Source organism: Macaca mulatta, chromosome 15, assembly GCF_049350105.2.
Source record: "Macaca mulatta isolate MMU2019108-1 chromosome 15, T2T-MMU8v2.0, whole genome shotgun sequence".
NCBI lineage: Eukaryota > Metazoa > Chordata > Mammalia > Primates > Cercopithecidae > Macaca > Macaca mulatta.
This window is the reverse complement of record NC_133420.1, coordinates 62,278,671-62,302,071: the sequence shown is the minus strand read 5'-3', so window position 1 is coordinate 62,302,071 and position 23,401 is coordinate 62,278,671. Positions and strand designations below refer to the sequence as shown.

The following is a 23,401-nucleotide window of genomic DNA, read 5'->3' as shown; positions in this document are numbered from 1 at the left end:
AAAATAGAATATTTGTTATCTGGGAAATGGAGAAGAGTAGAGAAGTGAGTGTGCTTGCCTTCCTTTCTGGCCTAGTAAAGGCTTACGGCCACAGTGTGTCAGAGTATATCTTATAAACCATAAGTAACAATATTACATTTCATTTTGCCACTTAGTTTTCTGTCCTTACTTGGAAATACCCATTTAGAAATGTATTTTTTGTGTTTTCACAGTTTGGAGTTTTATACTGAGTGAGAATGTTATTCTCTAAAGCATTCTATGCCATACTACATAGTGGGTACCCCTAAATGTCAACAGATTTGGGTTTAACTCTAGAACTATGTTTTACAGTCCAGAAGGAATAAGAGCGTGGTTTTGGTTCTGAGACTGTATCTATGCAAAAGCCTTTATCCTGAGATTGTGATGTAAGATAGGATAGATAATTTTCTAATTGCCTAATGCTAATATGGAATGTTTTTCTTTTAAAATAACTTAAAATGTGAAATGAAGAGATTCAAAAAGTCAGCCAGAATCTTTTCTTTTCCAGGTTAATTGGATATATGTTGGGATTCCTAAATATGTTTCTGAGAGGTCCTTGGCTACATAAGCAGATCTGTAAAAACCATAATAACCCCATGCACACAGTAGATATCAAGTGATAGGTCTGTTTTTCTCTGTGTGCGCTTTGGTGTGTTTAAGATAATAGAACTGGTTACATATTGTTGTCTTATAAAATGCTAAATAACCCCAAAATTAGATTTTGGAGTTATCTAAGCACCATTTTTACTGGTACCATTTTTGAGGCCTAACACATAGCTTTTCATAAGCTAATACATTATAAGTTCATTTTGGAAGCTTTTGTTTTGGTAGTTCAACTCGCTTTGCCCACTTCCTCAAGAACCAGAAATACTCTTGTGTAAATTATAGTTTTTTTTTCCTCTGTATCTGGTATTGCTGTTTTAATGTTTTGATTGACCAGGTGTTGCTATTGAGACATTACATCTCTGTCAAATTGTCAGAGGTTTAGTTTTCATTTAAAATGCCCTTAGTACTAAATACTACTGAGGTGAACGTGATTGTGCTCTGATCATTCAGAAGGCACATGACTCTTTTGTAGTGCTTCAGGGCCATCTTTCCATTATAGTACTACAAAATAAATCAGACTGGTTTATCTTTTGAATTTCTTGGTGTCTGAATAACAAGATTTTTTTTTTTAATAAGCATCGATAACTTGTAATAGTCCATCTCTGATAACAGAGATAGAAAATACATTTGGAGAATGACTAAAATTTTTAAAGATATTTCAAATACAAAATTTATATGAATAGTTTTATGTTATTTAAATACTTGTCTTGTTCTTAAATAAATTGCTGTTAAAATTATCCTAATAATTTTTACTTCAATCTTCTCATATTTTGAGTTTAGTAGGAACGATAAATTACTACATTTACAGAGTAAGTCAACTGACTTTTTTTTTAATCTTTATTTCACTGGCATGTGGAACCACATTTTCCCAGAACTTATCATTGGAAAATGTAATTTCAAAGCAAATGAAACCTGGAATTATCAATCTCAATAAATGAGATTCTTTTAAAAATAAATACAATTTGCTAAATCATCAAAAAGCAATTTTCTAAAGCTACTGTAAAGGAAAGGGGGAAAAATGAACTTTGTGAATTATAAATGCATATGTTATTTTTCCTCACATAACATTTCCACAGATACTTAGAAATTGTATGTATGCATATTTATTTTTGAATGGAGATAGAATAAGATGATTTAGATTTAGGTGTAATTTATATTTATTGGAGCACTTGAGAGAACCTTAGTATTTTCTTCTTTACAAAGAAATACTGAAGTGTTCACTCCTTCAATTCTGAAGTTTGAAGTTACTTGATTTTCAGTATTTTAATGCAAATACTAATTTGGTTTAAATGGGAAATCAATATGGCATATTTTGCAGTTTTTTCCTTGCATTAATATATTTAGATAATATCAAGTACTTTATGATGGTAATCCTAATGTAGATTTAAGTGTTTCAGATAATGAAGCAATGAGAAGTATGCAGCCTTCACACAATTTAAGAAAGATTTATCATAAATGTTTTGGCATAGAAGCAGCTGTGCTTTTGCCATCTTCTAAATATCTTTAATGACCTACTCATTAGTCATCATGAATTTGGCTCATATTTTTAGATATTAGATGTTGTTCAATAATCAAATAATTGAATCTGAAGTTCTACTATAAATAGTGACTTCCTTTCTTTATTTGACGGAAAAAGTCCCTGTGCTTTTTAATCCTGCCCCTAGTGGCTAGGGACAAAGACCAGTATGTTTAGGACTTAAATATTTCTCATATGGACTTAAAGTTGTACTTCTGTTTTAAAAATGTAAAGAAGTACTTGTTGTGGTCATCTGTTTTCTTATCTGTTAACAAATGTTTATCCTGAGGATGACAAATGGAGCATCACGTTTGGACTTTTTTTTTTTATTACCCTTTCCTCTCTTCCTCATGTGTTTGGCATTACTTAAAAAGGAATTATAGTTAGTCATTATAGGGGCAGTTTATTCTTGATTATTAAATACTGTGGTAATTAAATTTCATTTCTAAGTGCTTCTTATTTTAACATATATAACACACTTCAAAAATCCTTTTTAAAACCCACAGTATTCATATAATCTCAAAGAAAACTACATTTCTTTCTTTAAAAAAATTAATGGAACACTTCATGAATTTGCGTGTCATCCTTGCTCAGGGGCAAAGCTACATTTCTTTTTACTTGTAACTCTGCACTTTGAAAGAGTGACCCTATTACAACAAAAATGAATATAAATATAAACAAATAGTCTTAGATTTTCCAAAATTAATAGTTTATCATTGTACAGTAACTATATAATAAATTATAGTTTTAAAATCTTAAGTGTTGAGCGATGCCAATTCTTTGTCATGTTACGTACACACAAAGAGTGTAGAAGTATTATGTAGATAACTTTAGCATATTCAAGTGATTATTTCGCATATGTGCTTTGAACAGGTGTTTCATGCCATTTATTAATTATATTCCAAGTGATCATACTTGCCATAGTCTTTTCTGGACATTTCAGTGCAACAGTAAATGTAGATAAAATATACTAGACCAATGATATTTGTATTAGACATTCATTTTGGTAGTCATGCATGTGAGTAACATGGTAGATTACCGTAATTCCTAAAGGTCTTAAGTATTTAGGAATCAATTAGTTACAATCATGATCAACCATAACCTTTAAGGGTTTGGATCAATCATTTGAATAATCTGCAGGAAAAGACTCCTAAAAAGATTCCTTGACTTGTTAACATGAACAGTCTCTCTGAAATAGTGTTATATTTTATGTTATGATATAAGTTGTGGTGATAAAGTTTAAGGTTTCAAAAGCACAGTCTTTTCAGTGACTAAAAGTTAATGAATTATTGTTAAAAATCAGTCAAATTTTAGACTTAAAATTTATTAGTCATTTGATCCCTATATATCAGAAATTCAAGGGAGTTATGTGTGGGGTTTTTTTGGTACATTTATAAGTATTTTCTTCCAGCTATTTTGAGGTGGGTGCAATGGTCCTCCAAGACCAACAGCTCTGGTGTTTAAGAAATACCGAAAACAAATGAAGAAATATGTTACCTCTTTAGAAAGCATTTAACAAAAAAAATGTTTAATGTCTTTGGGATTAAATTAGAACTTCACCTTAATTGGTACACCAGTACATAGATAGCTCACATTTCAAAACAAGAATTATTTAAAGTGAGTGTTTAGAAATTTGTATTAGCTTTGTAAAAGGAATCCACATGTGTGTATCAACTGGTAATAAAGCTACTAGATAATTTTCATTCATTTTTCAATAATCATGTAGAACTGAATCAATTTGATAAATTATAAGATCATCTTTACAATTTTGTAATGCATCCATTTTACATAAATATGTTCCTTTATATTGATTTGTGGATTACCTCACATTCTTACTCAGTTAGGAGAACTAAGTTTTGGGTTGTGTCTTAACTTTGTTTATACAATATCAATTTTGTTTTCTTGGCTCTCTCACATTTCCTTTGTTTACAGTTGTACATTTCCTCCCTGTTTTTACCAAAGTCCTTAGAAAACTGTGCTATACAATTGGGCCAGAAGGGCAAGCAAATTTCTGAGGAAATTACTAGGTAGCATTTTTTTTTTAATCATAGTAGAGAAAAGAATGCCAGCTTTGGGACTGGACTGTGGTTCAGAGTCTGAGTCTTTCCTCATATACTAAATGTGCAAACATAGTTAAAATATTTAACTTCTAAAGTCCTCAATTTCTTCATCTGAAAAATGGGGATAATGCCTTGTAGGATTTTTGTAAGTATATGATGAGATGATAAATGTAAAGTACAATACCTGACAGATAGAGCATGTTAAACACTATGCAAGCTGTACTGTGGCAAACCCAAAGGCATCTTAGACCTGTAGAGGTGGCCTCTGGACTGACGTCCCAAACTCAGATTATTATAATGCCTTCTGCCCAACCTTAGGAGATTCCTAAGGACCTCTTTACTCTGTCTCCTAAGAATGTTTCCTTCTTATGTTTATTGAAGTGAATCTTTTGTTGACAAAATTGTTTCCTCAGTTTTCATTTTCTAATAATTTATACTTGTCTTATTCTTTTCCATTTAGGCTACTTCCTTTCCTAATGAAAATGACTGTATAAAATATGTATCAGAAAAATGCAATATCACTTTGAAAATATATATTAATAAATGTATGATTCTTAAGTGATAACTTCAGTGCCATCTGAATATAGTTCTCTATCATAAGCAAATAAATTATATAAATATTTGCTCTCTATACAAATGATGAGAATAATATGAAATTGAAAAATTCACCCAAACATAAACATACCCCAATTAGAATACTTTCTGCTAGGAGTAGAGGGCTTATGTTAATCAGATAAGAAATGAAACAAAATAGCATATCAGTTTTTTGCAGTTCGGGTAAAACTACTTTATGCCTTCACATGATTAATGCCAAAAACCAGCCTGATTTCCTAGCAAAATGTAGTGATATAAGAGCTGGGTCAGTTCTGCAGACTTCCAACTGTATTCTCAGATAGGTCCAGTGAAAAAGGCAACTCAAACTTAAGCACTTTATCAGTACATGCAATTTGTATTCTTTCAAAGAGCATTCCTATTTCATGTTTGCTCCTTGTTTTAAGACAAGCAGAGGCTAAGATGGAACATATTGTAAAAGCAAAAGAACATTACTTCCCCCTTCTAACAGGTCCTTGCAGCTGTGGAATTCCCTGCCTTTGTGACCGATGGTTAAGAGTATTACAGTGGAATAAGCAGAGTTGGGATGGCAGGTGGTGGGAGGGCCATATGTTGTAAGTCATGTGGAGTTATGGTAAAAATGAAAATCTTGGGGTTTATTTGGATCCCCCGTGTATTAGCTAATAAACATAATAGAGCTATGATTCTATTATTCTATAATTTTTTGTTGAGGTTCATGTACAATCACATGCAAAATATAGAAGCAGATTTGAATATGTTAAGCATTTCGTATGGTTGGAAGACGTGTATTAGTGTGATTCCTATGCTTTATAGTCTAACCCAATAAACATTCAGATAAAATGTCCATAGATTTACACATTTATGTGTTCTTTTCTGTCCCTTCACCCTACATCCTGTCTCCATGCCTTCATCCCTCCATCCTGCATCAAAGCTTGTGGTCCTTCTCCATCCACGTACTAAATGGTTTCTTTGTAAACGAAGCCATTTGTCCATCATTGTTTGGGGTCCAAACAGTGGTAAGATACCCTGTCACCGATCCCGCATGCTATGAATGGCAGCTCCTCTCCGGACAATTGGCGGAGGGGCCGAGAAATATTCCTGAGAGGATTATTTAACCTTTCAATTTAGAGGGCACAAAGCCTGGCTGATTAATGAACTTTCTGATGGGTGCCGATAAGCGGATCTATTTCTTTATTTCCCCTAAAAGTGATTCCTTCTTCTGTCCATATTACTATAATCTTAAACATAAAATGTGGCAAATAGATTAAAAAACAGCACTAAAGAGTTTATCTGGCTGGCAAACTGAAGAAGCTAAATTAAAATTGGTAATGACAGCAGTGGCTCAGCCTCATATATGGTTTTTAAATGCACTGTGTATTTTGAAGAGACTTATTCTCCAGCTCGCCTGGTAATGACTGCTTTTGGTGCACAGTCTGGGGCTGGCTTCTGTTATCCCCACCCCATCCCACCCACCCACCCCCCCAAAAAAAATGAGTTGTGTTATCTGGATGGCTGCAGACACATACGCATCCCCCTTTCTCACTGCATGGGCAGACAAGGTCGATAGCATTACAAGGTATTTGTGGCAGTGCTTGTTTCAGTTTTCAGAGCTGCCAGTTTCCAGGCGGATTTGAATTACAAAAGAAGAAGCTGGCATGAAAATTGAAAGGTTTTATCGGCTGGTCTGAAGCCTCATAGCACATTGCTTATTTATGCAGTCCATTTGCACCAGGAAATATAAAAAGGAAATACATTTTTAAAATAAGGCCATAAAGACTCAGATATGTTTAAGATGGCAAATAAAATATAGATACCTATAATATCTTTCCAGGAAACGATTTTCACTTAATGTTGCACATTACTTCAGAAGAGCATTTATGTTGCTGTCATAAATTTGTGCGTTTGTGTCACTATGTAGGTAGTCTCTGGGGATTAAGAAGGAAGCCTTTGCTAACTTACTTTAAAATTAAAATAGACAGAGGGATAGCTCTGCAGTTTGAGAGCTACATTGGAAATATTTAAATAGGATGGTATATTAAACTTAAACTAACATTTTTGCATTCCATGTAAAATTAGCTATGGCCCAATGAATAAATGCTACTACCTTTAGAGAAAATTGGGATGCTTTTTAAGCCACAAAGATTTGGAGCATTCAGGAAGTGAATTACTCTGATCCTTACTGTGTTGCATATGTTCATTGTTCTCTGCTTACTGAGGTTTTCTTTTTGTTGGTGGGGTTGTTTTGACAGGGGGAGTGTCCCATTTACAAAAAGAAAGGTTATAAATTAAAAAGCTTAATAGCTCATTTTTATAAAACTCATGCTTGTTTTTAGTCTTCAAATATATCATATTTTAGATTTTGCATAGTGGTTAATGTTGTGAAGATATAACCCTTTCACTATTGGAAGTTATACCAACATTTTATATCTATTTACATTACTTTAATGTAGTTTCGATTTACTGAAAAAGATATAATTATGTAATTCCTTGCACTCTTGACTACATAAAATGAAGACATAAGTATACAAACATAAAGTAGTGCAAGGCCTTGAATGATTGATCATCCGCAACCTTTCAACCCATTGGTTTATAAAATTTCAGTGTATCCGAAAGAGAAGTAGGGAGGAAGTTACAGAGATACAGGAAATATCAAATAACTAAAGCAACACACATTATTCTGCAGTTCAAATGAACACTCTTTAAGAATCTTTTTTCCAGTAAGGCAAATTACTCTCAGGTAAACCATGAGAGATGCATTTTTTTTTACTATTTTTATTTTCACTATTTTCACCAGTGTCTGGTACCTTTCCCATGTTTTCATGACCTGGACTAATTACTTCATGTAGTTTTTTTTTGTTTGTTTGTTTTGTTTTAAGCAGAGAAAATATCAAAAGCATACATGTCTGCTGCATGCTAATGATGGGCTGTACATTTTTTCATGAATTTTCATAAGGATTTTTTCTACGTAGCATGTGTGGCTTAATGATGTAATCACCCGATAGACTAGAAAATGCTCCAAAGGAGGCGTTCCGGTCTGTTGTGTACATAATACATGTTTCAAAAATCTGCCTAATTAAGGAATTACCCAATGGATTGGGAGTCTTTTGGGTACATGACATAGTTTTTTAACACATAAAAATATTATGTATATATGATATACATGGTACTTTTAATGCCATTTTTAACATGTGAGGAAAATTAGTAACAATGTCCACTAGAATACAGGGAATTCTGTTTTTTCACTAAGAAAAAATAAAAGCTTTAAAAACTTCATAGAGGAAACACTATTTTAAAATAATTCTAAAGCCATTAGCTTGGAGAAAATTCCTCCTAGTATTCCTGAAAGGGAAGTTAATACTGTGAATATTTGCCAGAACAGTATACAAATGGAAGACTTTGTCCAAAACCACAGTTGAAGTAGGCCTAGAGTTCAGGTCCTAGGTGTGAGGATCCACTCAGAAAACACCTTAAAGGGAGGAAAGGGAACAGTTTTTGGCTTTTTTGTAATACAGCATCATCTTTGTTGTCTCACAGCCTCTGCTTTGGTTCAGTTCATTATAAAACAGTGTGCCTAACTTTTAGGTTTCTTTATTTGATTCCTTTAGGCCCCAGATATTCCAGACCCACTCCTACCCCTTGGATATATACTAATTACAATTCTGTTGGTGTTCATATTTTAAACAATCCCAAAGGAAAGGGAAAGTATACATTCTTCTTTCCCTGACTACTCTTTATAAAATGAAATAAAAATTTAGAAAAGTATGTCTGATTTCTAGAGTAGCTAGTAGAAAGCAGTATCTTGGCTGGGTGCGTTGGCTTACGCCTGTGATCCCAGTGCTTTGGGAGGCCGAGATAGGTGTATCACTTGAGGTTGACCAACCTGGCCAACATGGTGAAATCCCATCTCTATTAAAAATACAAAAATTAGCCAGGCGTGGTGGCAGGTGCTTATAGTCCCAGCTACTCAGGAGGCTGAGGCAGGAGAATCGCTTGAACCCAGGAGGTGGAGGTTGCAGTAAGCCAAGATCACACCACTGCACTCCACCCTAGGCGACAGGGTAAGATTCTGTCTCGAAAAGAAAAGAAAAGAAAATCAATATCTTGAAATAGAAAGGTATATTTTAAATTTAAACTTTTGTTCTACTCAAATTCCAAAATGATGCTATTATGTCACCTCAACTAATAGACTTTGAATATGATGACAAGCTTTTGGTTTGGGGTAACATTTTCTTGAGAAGTCCTATTTGATTACTTGGGTTAGGTTTTTTAGATACATGACTATTGGGATAAAGCTTGTCCTGTTAGTGAGTTTATAGAAAGAATAAATTGATTTGGAAATATGAGAGAATAAGGTTGTTCTCAAACATGAAAATCATACTGATTGAAGAGATGCTTATGCACATGTGATTTAGTCAGTAAGATTGGCGCCAAGCTCTACTTTTCTCAGTGTTACATTTGGTTATGAATGCATTTACCTCAGGTATTTAATATATTTGCTTTTTAATATATGTTCATATAGCAAACTGGATTAATAAATAGAAACACATAGTGTAGTCTTTAAGCATATGTGTGATTATAAAAATAAATCCATTTTGCATTCACAGAATAGAAAATACCCTTTAATTAGTGAAATTGATTACATATCCTATATAGTAATGAGCTTCAGCTAGATGCAAGCCCTCATTGGATCAAAGTCAGTTTAGATAAGGGCAGCTGAAGGTCACAGAGGGAGATGCCCAGCAGGTTCATTTGCATAAAAAATTACTGTTAGAAATAGGACACTGAGGCAGCTCTAGCTCTTGGCCTTTGTCATGGAGATTCCTAGTAGTGAAGGGAGTAAGGCCAGTGTCCCAGATAATGATTAACTGTTTTAATGGCATTCATTCATTCATTCCACACTAACTACTCATGCAGAAAAAAGGGTTATGTAAAATGACATTAGAAGAAAATCATTTGTAATCGTTGCATCGGGCTGCACTTTGAGGAGACATTAGGAGTAAATCCGTGGCGTGGTAGGCTTATGCTTTATCTTCTGATATTTACTGAGTTTACTGGTGCATGAAAAGCTTTCAGCAAGAATAGCAGATGGGATGGACCTTTCATAGGTAATGCTATCTACCAGGTTATTACTTCTATATATTGATAGTAAAGTAATCTCCAAGATATCACCCTACAAATATAGATTATTTAAATGTCTGTAACAAAAAATAAAAAATAAAAAGAAGAAATACAAAAGACCTGCTTTTATAAGTAGTTAATTTGGTATCCATTGGGTCAAAGTCTTTAGATAAATTTTTTGACTTTAAAAAGTTCACAAAAACTACATTCATTGCCTTGCATTTAACTTTTTGTCAGCAGTACAGGCATGTATGACAGAAACCTGAACTTAGAGCTAATCAGTTGACACATTCTGCTTTAAATTGGACCTTTACTGTTAATTAAAAATAAAGACATGCTCCAAGGCATAAGTATTGAGTCACAAATTTCTAATTCTAACACTTTAAATAGCTTAGAGATTTTTGTTAGATCATAGTATGAAAACTTGTCCACTGGAAACCACTATTGAGTTTTCAGTACTATATTCTAATACAGAAATGTTCTCTAATTAGGTAAGATCTAGGCTGATTTCATTCCTATTAAGCCCTAGTACATGATAGTTTATTAAAATGAGAGTATGTAGATAGCGTTTGTCATGTCATTTACTAATTAATTATTGTGAAACAGTTTAGAATTTCATAGCACAATATACTGTTGCTATTTTTATTAGTAATAATGGAAGTTTTTAACTAGTGACATTATTCAGATGAATGAACATCCACATGTTTACATTTCTTTCAGGGGTTAAATTTGAGATTCCTTTAAAATAAGAAGTATCAACATGAAACATGCTTTCAAAATCTCGATTAAGAAGGATCTCTTTGTTCCTGGTACTATAAGACTGAGTTCCTATTCACTTTGCATTGCTAATTCTTTCCTGATTTTTGTCAGAGTATATACCACATTCTCAGTGTGAAGAAGGGGAGACAATAAGGAAGCTGTATTATTAATTTATTCAAGCTTTTTAATATATTTAAGCATGATTTTATAGGTTTTCCCTTAGTGACATAAAAAATTAATAGTTTCCCAAAGTGTGCAAATTTTTATTAACAATAGCTAAATTGTATTGGATGCTTACTATAGGCCATGTGCTTTACTTATGCATTACCTCATTATTCATTCATTAATATTTACTGAACTACTCCTATATGCCTGGCCCTGTTCCAGGAGCTGAAGTACAGCAGTGAACAAAACCAGACAAAAATCCCTGCCCTCACAGAACTTACTTTCTCCTAGCCTGGGGGTGGAGTTGGGAGTGGATAGGTAGTAAAATTATAGTATATCAGATATGATAAGTGCCATGGGGAGTTTTGTTTGTTTGTTTGGTTGGTTGGTCTTTTTAAAATAAAATGGCAGTGCAGCAGGATAGGGAGTACAGATTGGAGGGAGCTAGCCATTTTAAATAGGTCAGGAAGGCCTTACTGAGAAGATGACATTTGAGCCAAGGCTTGAAGGAAGTGAAGGAGTGCACCATGTTAAATCTGGGAGAAGAGTGATCCAGGCAGATCAAGTAGCTTGTGCAAAGTGCTGAGGTGGAAGTTTGTCTGGGATATTCAGAGAACAGTGAAAAGGCTAGCATGACAGGCTTGCTGTGAGGGAAAGTAGTAGGAGATGAGGTTAGAGAGGTGGGAAGATGAAAATTACAGGCCATTGTAAAGTTCTTGGCTTTTACTCTGAGATGAGAAACTTTAATTATTAGAGTTTTGAGCTGAAAAGTGATATGTTCTGATTTGCATGCTATAAGGATCATCTTATGTTTAGAGTAGGCTGTAGAGGGCAGGGATAGAAGCAAAGAGACCAGTTATGATGTTCTTGTAATCATCCAAACGAGAGTTGAGTAATTGAACCAGGACAGTACTGGTAGAGTGGAAAGAGGCGAATGTATTTGCAGAGCCAACAAGCTTTGCTGATGGGCTGGGTATGAGGTATAAGCAAGAGACGAGTTAAGGTTGTTCATTTTTGGCCTAAGCAACTGGAAGGATAAAGTTGCCGATGAGATGGGAAAGATTTTGGGAGGAACATATTTGGAGTGGAGGAAGAACAGAATTTGATTTTAACTAACTAAATTTGAGGTGCTGGTTAGACTTTCTAGTAGAGATACTTGAGTGTAGAGTTAACAGAGATCAAGGCTGAAGATAGAATTTTAGAATGGCAAGGGTAAAGGTTAATGTAAATCTATACTGTTAGATGAGAGCAGATTAAATAGAGAAGAAAAGCAGTCTAAGGACTGAACCCTGGGGCACTGCAGTGTAATTGGACAGAGAGATGGATAGAAACCAACAAAGGAGACTGCAGAAGAAATAGCCGATGAAGTGGAAGAAAACTAGGAGAGCATGTTGTCTGGGAAGCTGAATGAAGAGTCTGTATCAAGAGGAAGTGGTCACCTGGTCAGGTTTTACTGGTAGGTTGTTATGTAAGATGAGTAAGTTTCATTTATGCCTCACAGCAGTGTTAATGAGGGAGCACTCTTACTATTATTCCCATTTTACAGATGAGTAAAATGAAGGAACGACCATGTAAATAACTTGACTAAGGTCATATAGCTAGTAAATAGTGGAGCCCACATTAGAACATAATCCCAAAATGCATTGATAACTAAATTTTATCAGAGCATCTGGGTCTTAGGAAGAGTTTGCCAGTTTTGCCCTTGAGTGCCCCCAGTCCTTAAAATCCTTTTCTTCATGCTTTTTCTTTGAATAAGCCAAATATATATCTTTGTATTATGTGTGTGTGCATATATAGTACATACGCATATCCACACACTTGTATATGCCTGTACTGTCTTTGTGAACACAAGAATCTGGTAATAGTAGTTGCTGTTGAGGAAAGAGGAACTGAGTGAGAACAGAAGTGGGAGACAGACTTCTTACCATATCTCTTAGTGTCTTTTGAATTGTATGCCATGTGCATGTTATTGGTTGTAAAATATTTAATTCTTTAAAATCTAAATAACTCATTTAGGATTCATTCTATAGCAGCAAGACATATGATTTGTTCTTTCAGGCTGTGGCCTAACAGCATCTTAGAAGAAATTGTGCTGATGCAGTTTTTTAGTAGAAAATATGTATTTGATGCACACTTAATTCCATTTTGTAGGCCTCAGCCTCCCTAGTGCTTTCGTCTTTTAAAATCTTTACTATATTTGCTCTTCTGTCTATTATCTCCGTATTCCTCACGGTGTCTATTACAATGTGTTGTACAAAGTAGGAACTCAGTAACCTTTGAATTAAAAATTCCTACTAAGGGATAAATACATGAGAACTACCTGTTATTTCCTCAAATTTAGGCAATAAAATAAATTCAGAAAAATTCCATGAAACTTTTTCTCGTGTCCTCAATTAGTAGCAGAGATTTTCAGTGTTTGTATCTACTTTTGCCACCTTTATTGTTGCATAACTTATTTCCACTCTCTTTTGAAGTCTTTAATACCTACTCATTCACCACCTGTTTGTTTATTGAGCACTTCCTATGTTCTAGGTCATGGGTCAGCAAACTTTTTCTATAAAGAGCCAGGTAGTAAATATTTTAGCCTGGCAGGCCATATGGTCTCTGTTATAACTCTATCCTTATAGCGTGAAATCAACCATAGAAAATTTGTAAACTAATGTGTGTGCCTGTGTTCCAATAAATATTTATAAACACTACAATTTGAATTTCACATAATTTTCATGTGTTGCAAACTATTCTGTGGTGATTATTATTATTTTAGCCATTAAAAAATGTAAAACCAGCTGGACACAGTGGTTCACTTCTATAATCCTAGTGCTTTTGGAGGCCAATGCAGGAAGATTGCTTGAGTCCAGGAGTTCGAGACCAGCCTCAGCAGCATAGCAAGACCCCCATCTCCTAAAAAAATTAAATTAAAAGATAAGTTATGTCTTATATTTGCACAAACAAACATAAATAGAAAAAATTGTGAACATAGACCTTTTCAGAAAGCATTTATTATTTGGGGAGTAGATGATCCTTTTTATCATCACAATCCCTGCTGACAGCTACCAACTAGTTATTGATTGCCTACCATTAGCTTCAAACCCATCATGGGCATCCCATGCCACTTAAAACAAATCTGATATTCTTCATCCTGATTTATAAAGCCCTAAGTGATCTAGTCCCTCCCTGTCCTCTAGAACCTCCTCTTTCACTCTTCCTTCACCTACTCCACTTCCAAATTCACCGGTATTTTTTTCAAATCCTCAAATATGGTAAGTTTGTTTCTACCTTAGGGCTTTGTACTACTCGTTCCCCATGCCGTACGCCAAGAGTGGTGTTTCCCCAGGCATCACATACCTGGATTTTCTTGTTAAAAGAAAGGACCATCCTGGTTGAGGCTTCCCCAAAAAAGTCAATCTAAGTCACCACTAGTGATTCTCATTCACATAACTATTTTAATTGTTTGCATACTATTTTTCGCTAATATTTTGTATGTTTGTATATTATTGACTCTGTTTATCTTCCACCACTAGAGAGGTGAGCAATGATTTTTATCTTGCTCACTTCTCAGTTACCTGATTTTAGAACAATGTCTGGCATGTATTAGGCACTCAGTAATTATTTTTTGAACAAATTAATGAAGGAATGCATGCATACACTCATGCCATGGGCCCAGCACTCTGGTAAATCTCACTGATGGAGGCATCCTTCGACTTGTATTCTGCTCTACTTGTCCCCTTCCCTTCTTGGATACACAACCTCATTTCTGGGAAAAGTCATCTATGTTCTGTTCTTCAGCAGCTTTCTACTTATAATAAATCCATTACAATCTGGCTTGTACCTCTACCCCTCAAAAGAAACTACTCACAATAGTTTCTCTATTTGCCAACAACTTCCTGTTTACTAAGTCCAGTGGATATCATAGTCTTCATCTTGTATAACCCATCAGTAGCTTTTAATGGTTTCTTCCTTGAAACATCCATTCTACCTTCACATCTATGACACCATCTCTTTTGTTTTTATTTCTCTTAAGCCATGTATGCTTGTGGCTGCAATTTGATGTCACATCAAATAATATATAGCTATCTTTGTGGGTGGAAAATCATTTCTGCTTAATAATTTAATGTCTTCACAGTGTTCTATGTGAAGAAATTTGTGAACCACTGCAATAAGTGATACACGGCTTATATGCATACCTGTTAAAACTCTGTTTAGGCCAGGCGCGGTGGCTTACGCCTGTAATCCCAGCATTTTGGGAGGCTGAGGTAGGTGGATCACTTGAGGTCAGGAGCTCAAGACCAGCCTGGCCAACATGGCAAAAACCCATCTCTACTAAAAATACAAAAATTAGCCAGGTGTGCTGGCATGTGCCCATAATCCCAGCTACTCTGAAGGCTGGGGCAGGAGAATCACTTGAACCCAGGAGGGTGAGGTTGCAGTACGCCAAGATCGTGCCACTGTGCTGCAGCCTGAATGACAGAGCATGACTCCATCTCAAAAAAAAAAAAAAAAAAAAACTCTGTTTAATGACTTTTAGCTAGTCTTAATTTATGAACCCCATTTTTAATTGCAGAATATAAAACCCTTGTTATTTTTATTATATCCCAGTTGATAATACCTGAGGTTGTAAATTCCATTTTGTGTAGCTTTCATTTATTGTTTTCAGTAGAAAAGATTGTTGCGGTTATTGTTTTGCTACAGTTTCTCATTTTAGGGAATAAGAGCTGAAAGTAAAGTTGTTTGAAGTAGTTTTTTTTGTTTTGGTTTAGTTTGGTTTGGGTTTGGGTTTTGTTTTTGTTTTTTGCAATGGAGTTTTGCTCTTGTTGCCCAGGCTAGAGTGCAATGGCACAATCTCGGCTCACTGCAACCTCCGCCTCCCGGGTTCAAGCGATTCTTCTGCCTCAGCCTGCCGAGTAGCTGGGATTACAGGCGTGTGCCACCACGCCGGGCTAATTTTTTTTTATTTTTAGTAGAGATGGAGTTTCTCCATGTTGGTCAGGCTGGTCTCAAACTCCCGACCTCAGATGATCCACTCACCTTGGCCTCCCAAAGTGCTGGGATTATAGGCATGAGCCACCGTGCCCGACCTGAAGAATATTTTTATAACCTATCTATTATTTTCCTATATCAAGGAAATAAAACCTTTACAAACCACCTGTTTGCAACATTAAAAACAAAATTAGGGGGCCTGGGCATGTTGGCTCATGCCTATAATCTCAGTACTTTGGGATGCCAAGGCAAGCAATTCACTTGAGCCCAGGAGTTTGAGACCAGCCTAGGCAACATGGCAAATCCCCATCTCTACTAAAAATACAAAAATTAGCTGGGCGTGGTGGCATGCACCTATGGTCCCAGCTACTCAGGAGGCTGAAACCCAAGGATTGCTCGAGCCCAGGAGGTGGAGTTGCAGTGAGCTGAGATTGTGCTGCTGCACTCCAGGCTGAGCGACAGAGCAAGGCGCTGACTCAAAGAAAAAACAAAATTCGGGCTGGCCGTGGTGGCTAATGCCTGCAGTCTCAGCACTTTAGGAGGCCAAGGTGAAAGGATCCCTTGACCCCAGGAGTTCCAGACCAGCCTGGGCAACATAGCGAGACCCTGTCTCTACCAAAAATTTAAAATATATATATATAAAAATTAAAGTAGCCAGGCATAGTGGTGCACCCCTGTGGTCTCAGCTACCTGGGAGCCTGAACTGGGAGAATCGCTTGAGCCTGGGAGGTCGAGGCTGCAGTGAGCCATGATTGTGCCTCTGTACTCCAGCTTGGGCAACAGAGTCCAAAAAAAAAAAACCAATTAGTTGGCAGACTAGCACTCTTTGTTAAGGACTCTCAATAAACAACCTAAGAAATAAAGTGATCCACATTTAAGCCGATCCTTAACTTTTCTTCCAGTCTCCCCAAAGCATGGGGGTGTGCAGGGACTAGGTTTTTCTCCTCCTGTTTACAGCCACCACCTCCTCAGAGGTCTGTGTCCATCATCTCCTTTCCTCCTTTGGTTTCAACTTCTCCATCTCCACTGTCTTTCCCCGATGTTCAAGTCTTTCCCATTCTATAAACAGACTCCACCAAATCCCCTTCCTGGGTACTGCTTCATCTTATTCTGCCCCTTGATGCTTCTCAATATATAACTTCTCTCTCCTACAACTTCCATTCAATTTTTTAAAACATTTTTTATTCTGAAATAATAGGTTGGTGCAAAGAAGGTTCTTGCTATTAAATGGCAGAAACCGCCATTACAGTTACCTTTGCACCAATCTAATATACATACTGAAAAGTATGTAAAATACATGTGCAAAAGAATAAATTAGTTATGTAGTACACACACAAGTTAACTATTGCCATGTTGAAGTAACAGAAAATTGCAGCTATGCTAAAATCCTGTGTGCTGTTTCTGCTCACTGGAAGTAACCTGGCTTTAAAGAAAAAAAAATTCCGGGTTAAGTTCACAGATCCTGGCTTTTATGAGTAATGATTTCTTTGCTCTTTTTTATCATTTTACCACCTTTGTATGCATCACTTTACTGTTCATCCTGCTGCCTTTTACTCTTTCTAGAATATCTCAGAATTTTCACAGTAAGGTTATCTGAGCAGTTGCCACTTTGAATGGGTGTTTCTCAGTCCTAATCTCACTAGGCCTCTCTGCTATATTTGACATTATAGATCAGTTCATCCTTCTTAAAACAACTCTCTAAGGTCTGTTACTATATTCTCTTATGTCTCTGCATCCTTTAACCTTCCCTTCTATGTCCATTTCACAGGCTCCTCTGCCCGCCCCTTAAGCATTGATGTCTTCAGGTTCCTTCCTCAGCCCACAGCCACTCTTACACTCTCCATGGTGATCCTGTCCACTCTAGTGATTTCAGCCTTCACTCTTATGCTGATTACTTTCAGATCTACTCTCCAGCTCAGACTCCTCTGTCTCTACATAGAAACTGCCTCCTGGAGATCCCCACCTGGATACTCCATATCCAAGACTGTCTTCATCAACTTTCCCTCTAAACTTGCTCCTCTGTCTTTTTCTACTTTTTCTGAATCAGTCATTGCTCACCCAAGTTCAAAATACGGAGGCATCCTGATTTTTCCTTTCCCTCGTTCCCCACATCTTTTCAATGACCAAGCGACACTAGTTTTCTTTCTTTCTCTTTCTTTCTTTCTTTCTCTTTCTTTCTTTCTTTCTTTCTTTCTTTCTTTCTTTCTTTCTTTCTTTCTCTTCTTTCTTTCTTTCTTTCTCTTCTTTCTTTCTTTCTTTCTTTTTCTTTCCTTCTTTCTTTCTCTTTCCTTCTTTCTTTTTTTCTTTCTTTCTTTTCCTTTTTTGACATGAATTCTTGCTTTGTCACTCAGGCTGGAGTGCATTGGTACGATATTGGTTCATTGCAACTTCCGACTCCCAGGTTCAAGTGATTCTCCTGCCTCAGCCTCTGGAGTAGCTAGGACTACAGGTGCACACCACCATGCCCAGCTAATTTTTGTATTTTTAGTAGAGACGGGGTTTCACCATGCTGGCCAGTCTGGTCTTGAACTCCTGACCTCGTGATCCGCCCACCTCAGCCTCCCAAAGTGCTAGGATTACAGGTGTGAGCCACCGTGCCTGGCCCAAACTACAACTCTAACTGTCCTAACTTCGACACTTAAAACTGGGTAAAGCTCCTGCTCCTTTACTTGACTTACAGTGCCCTCCATTCTTGTGCCCTGCTTTCTCCAGCCTTGTCTTCCATTTACACCTGGCTATGTATGTCATATTTTGGCAGCATGTATGCTCTTTTTTAGTTCTATGTCATTGTTCATTCTGCTCCCTCTGCCTAAGATTCTCCATTTGATTTACACCTCATTTGAGAGTAAATGTAAGTTTTACACCTTCAGGGAAACTTTCTCTGACCCCTCTTTAACCCCATCCGCTGGTGGGGGAGTCCCCCCTCACCACTCCATTAATGCCTTGTACATACTACTGTCACTGTATTGACATTGTTTTGTAATTATGTGTATGCCTCTCATGTTCTACTGGCCCATTATACTGTGTTGAATACTGAACACAGTACTTGGCACAATGCCGAATGGAATGAGGAGGGAGGAAGGAGAGGAAAGCACACATTGACATTAAGAGTAAAAGAATTGTTCTTACCATGTTATATACTTTAATGTATGGAATTGCCTGAATACAGGTCTCCATACCACATTCTAAGAAACTTCTAAGGAATCCCTTACCTATAAAGTCTTTTGGAAAGAATGAGGTTTTAATTTTCTTCTAACATCAACAAACTCTCACAAATATTCATGTTACAGACCAAACCTGGACCACCCAAAAAGCCGAAGACCCCTTCAAGACCATCAGCCTTAGCATATTGCTATCACTGCGCGCAAAAAGGCCATTATGGACACGTAAGTTTGAATGACATTTGGACATAAAGCATTCTGTTGTCAGGGAGTGTTCTCTGAAAGACGAACTCAAAAAGAATGTAACTCTAACTACTTACTTTTTAATAAACATTAAAGTAAGACTTAATATATTTTCAACTGATTTATCCCTTTCCTCCCTGCTAGAGTAACAAGCTATCAGAGCGTATTCCTCTAATTATCTTACATGTACATGAACAAGTTGAGATAAAACTAATAGAGCTGATAAAATCAATCAGACAAATATGATAGTCAACAGTATGATAGCAGTTCTCTTGATTTCTTATAAACACAATTGTTTTGACACAGCCATAGCATGATTTTAGATTTTCTTTTTTTCTTTTTCTTTTTTTTTTGTTTTTTTGAGACAGAGTCTTGCTGTTTCCCAGGCTGGAGTGCCGTGGTGCAATCTCTGCTCACTGCCACCTCCTCCCAGGTTCAAGCCTCAGCCTCCCAAGTAGCTGGGATTACAGACACCTGCCACCACGTCCAGCTAATTTTGTATTTTTAGTAGAGACGGGTTTTTACCATATTGGTCAGGCTGGTCTTGAACTCTTGACCTCAGGTGATCCACCTGCCTTGTCCTCCCAAAGTGCTGGGATTACAGGCGTGAGCCACCACGCCCGACTGATTTTAGATTTTCATTGTGTTTTTTTTGTTGTTGTTGTTTTTTGTTTTTTGTTTGAGACGGAGTTTTGCTCTTGTTGCCCAAGCTGGAGTGCAATGGTGTGATCTCAGCTCACTGTAACTTCCATCTCCTAGGTTCAAGCAATTCTTCTGCCTCAGCCTCCCGAGTGGCTGGGATTATAAGTGTACGCCACCATACCCAGCTAATTTTTTATATATTTTTTAGTAGAAATGAGGTTTCACCATGTTAGCCAAGCTGGTCTCAAACTCCTGGCCTCAGATGATCCACCCGCCTCGGCCTCCCAAACTGTTGGGATTACAGGTGTGAACCACCGTGCCTGGCCTGATTTTAGATTTTCTACTTAGTTCTCCAGTTTTCCCTGGTACAATGTTCAGTTAAGTCTACATCCCATACATGTAAACCCTGGCATTCAGTGGTGAAAAAACAGATGCTGCATCATTGACTTGCCTACCTACCCCACAGATGCCCAGATTCCCTATCCAGCCAACATATTCCCTAACCCCAACTGAAAAGGCCAAACTGTGTGTGTTCTAGATGCTGAAACGCCAAAGCAGAAGAAGCTTCTCGTTGAGAACTTGGCATGAGGCCACTAGGCAAATGCCACATTAAGTATGAAACAGCAGCAGCTCATTTCAGAAAAAGGATGTAATAAGAATAGGCTCAGAGCCCATACTTCTAGGAATCTTGAAGCAGTGGAGGAAAGGCAGTGGCACAGAAAGTAGAAAATTCTTAGAAAGGAATGTATTATTCCCAGTCTCCAGGTAGGCTTCTAGTAGCCTAGAAACCAAGATAAACTAATATCAAACCAGATCTGGTATCAGGAAGCAAAAAGCATGCAGAGTGTTGGGAATCCCCAAAATGAGAAGTATGAGCAATGGGATAGGGTGGGTGGTATTGCAGGTTACCACTTGAATTCCAACTATGACACATCACTGATGTGGATCTTGGGAACTGGAGCCCTACATTGTAGGGCAACTGGAGAAGAAAAGTACTGAACAGAATCCATAAACAGATAAATTTTATCTTCCATATTGGGGCAGCAGCACCTGTGGGGATGAGACATAGCTTATGAAAGCCAGGATGAGCTCTGAGCCTCAGTTCCAGTTTTGCTCTGCTACGGACTCAACCATGTGACATAAACAACCCACTTTTTCTCTTTGGTCCCATTTCTTTATCTCCAAAGCGGAGAAGTTGTACAGGAAATCTCTCAGCACGAAGTAGAGAAGACTTTTTTTGAGACAGGGTTCTGAGTGCAGGGGGCATATCTCAGCTCACTGCAGCTTTGACCTCCCAGGCTCAAGTGATCCTCCCACCTCAGCCTCTCCAGTAGCTGGGATTACAGGCACACACCACTGTGCCCAGCTAATTTTGTTTATTTTTTGTAGAGACAAGGTCTCACTATGATGCCCAGGCTGGTCTCAAACTCCTGGCCTCAGAGCAATCCTCCCTCCTTGGCCTCCCAACGTGTTGAGATTACAGAAGTGAGGTACCATACCCAGCCAAGAAGACTTCTTTTACAGAATTATCATCTCTAGATCTTTTACTGCTCTGTCCATTCCTCATTACTAAACATTCAGATGTTGTCGACACCTTTAGGGAACATATTCACATAAGCTTTCCATTACCGCACAAATCACATAGATGTACAATTTATGCTTGCTTACCTCTTTAAAGCAGAGGGGTATAATTTTAGCATTTATGTTTGTTCAATTAAAGAAAAACAATTATAGTTGGATGCTTACTAGTCACTTCTGTTAAGGCAGATAGGAAATATATTAAAAGCATGTGGAATTTATCCCTAAAATCTAGATTTAGATAATTTTTAATTTGCAATAAAGCAAATTTGGCAGCCTCGTGACTGCCATAGATGAGGAACTCTAGATTATTTACACTAATGAAGAAGATCATTGGTGTGGCTAATCCAGAATAGTAGATAAATTATATAGCCAACTATCAATTGTCTGTGCTAATGGAGGGGACCAGCGATGTGGATAATCAAAATATAATTTACATTTAGCTTTGGAAAACATTTGTAGTATGATATAGCTCTGTGTAGTCACATCAGTCTAGACCATATAAGACCTAAATGGGGAATTATGCAGGTGGTTAAAGATGTTTGTGGACCTCCTCCCTTTCAATGTCCAGAAATCCAGCCTTACAGATATTATTATTGAATGCATTCCTCATGTGAAAGACTAGATCTAAGGTGAATATGACATTGCCCTTCCCTAATTTCACTGGCTCTCTAGCTGGGGGAAGCAAGGATAACAGTAGTCACTATACAAAGATTACTCCAGGAGAGTGTGAAAGGGGGAACAGGGACTGGGAGAGTTAAAGATTCTGCTGAAATGAATATTAGTTGAGTGTATCAGGACCTCTGTTACCTTTGCATAATCACAATTTGCTTTTTTTTTTTTTTTTTTTTTTTGAGACAGAGTTTCGCCATTGTTGCCCAGGCTGGAGTGCAGTGGTGCAATGTTGGCTCACTGCAGCCTCCACCTCCCGGGTTCAAGCTATTCTCCTACTTCAACCTCCCAAGTAGCTGGGATTACAGGCATGTGCCACCACGCCTGGCTAATTTTTTTTTTTTTTTTTTTTTTTTGTATTTTTAGTAGAGATGGAATTTCACCATGTTGGCCGGGCTGGTCTCGAACTCTTGACCTCAGGTGATCCACCTGCCTCCGCCTCCCAAAGTGCTGGGATTACAGGCGTAAGCCACCATGCCCAGCCAAAAGCATTTCTTTATATTACCATATAAGTTTGTCATATAATCTCCAGGACTCTCCCCACAATAACAACAACAAAAAAAACTGAATAATCCAGATAGTCACAACAGATAAATCTGAAGATAGCAGAAGGATGGAAATGATAAAGATTAGAACCAAACTTACTGAAATAGAAAAATGAACAGCATCAACAAAACCAAAAGCTGATTATTTGAAAACTATTTTTTTCAAAACAACAGAAACTTCTGGGAAAACTACTAAAAGAAAAAGAAAAGGTACTAATAAACAATGAGTGGAAAGTGTAAGTAACTTAAGATACTATATAAATGTTTTTTTTTTGTTGTTTTTTTTTTTTTTTTTTTTTTTTTTTTTTGAGACGGAGTCTCGCTCAGTCGCCCAGGCTGGAGTGCAGTGGTGCGATCTCGGCTCACTGTAAGCTCCGCCTCCCAGGTTCCCGCCATTCTCCTGCCTCAGCCTCCCGAGTAGCTGGGACTACAGGCGCCCGCCACCTCGCCCGGCTAGTTTTTTGTATTTTTAGTAGAGATGTTGTTTCACCGTGTTAGCCAGGATGGTCTCGATCTCCTGACCTCATGATCCGCCCGCCTCGGCCTCCCAAAGTGCTGGGATTACAGGCTTGAGCCACCGCGCCCGGCCATAAATGTTTTTAAATTATAAGACAGTACTTCATAAAGTTAAATCTGAAAATGCAACTAACTCCAAAATATATATGTAAATTTACCAAACTGACTCAAGAAGAACAAATCAACTGAACCAATACCATTAAAGAAATTGCATAAGGCCAGGCACTATGGCTCACACCTGTAATCTTAGCA

The 23,401-nt window shown here is 37.1% G+C and overlaps 1 protein-coding gene across 4 annotated transcripts in view; it reads left to right on the top strand.

Annotated features, from left to right (window-relative positions):
* The window catches only part of ZCCHC7 (zinc finger CCHC-type containing 7), a 237,952-nt gene that overhangs the window by 209,502 nt on the left and 5,049 nt on the right, over positions 1 to 23,401 (top strand). For all 4 annotated transcript variants that reach the window (XM_015117405.3, XM_015117409.3, XM_015117408.3 and 1 more), the window contains exon 7: positions 19,083 to 19,178. In XM_015117405.3, the coding sequence (XP_014972891.1) occupies positions 19,083 to 19,178 (96 nt within the window). The remainder of the gene's footprint in view (positions 1 to 19,082; positions 19,179 to 23,401) is intronic.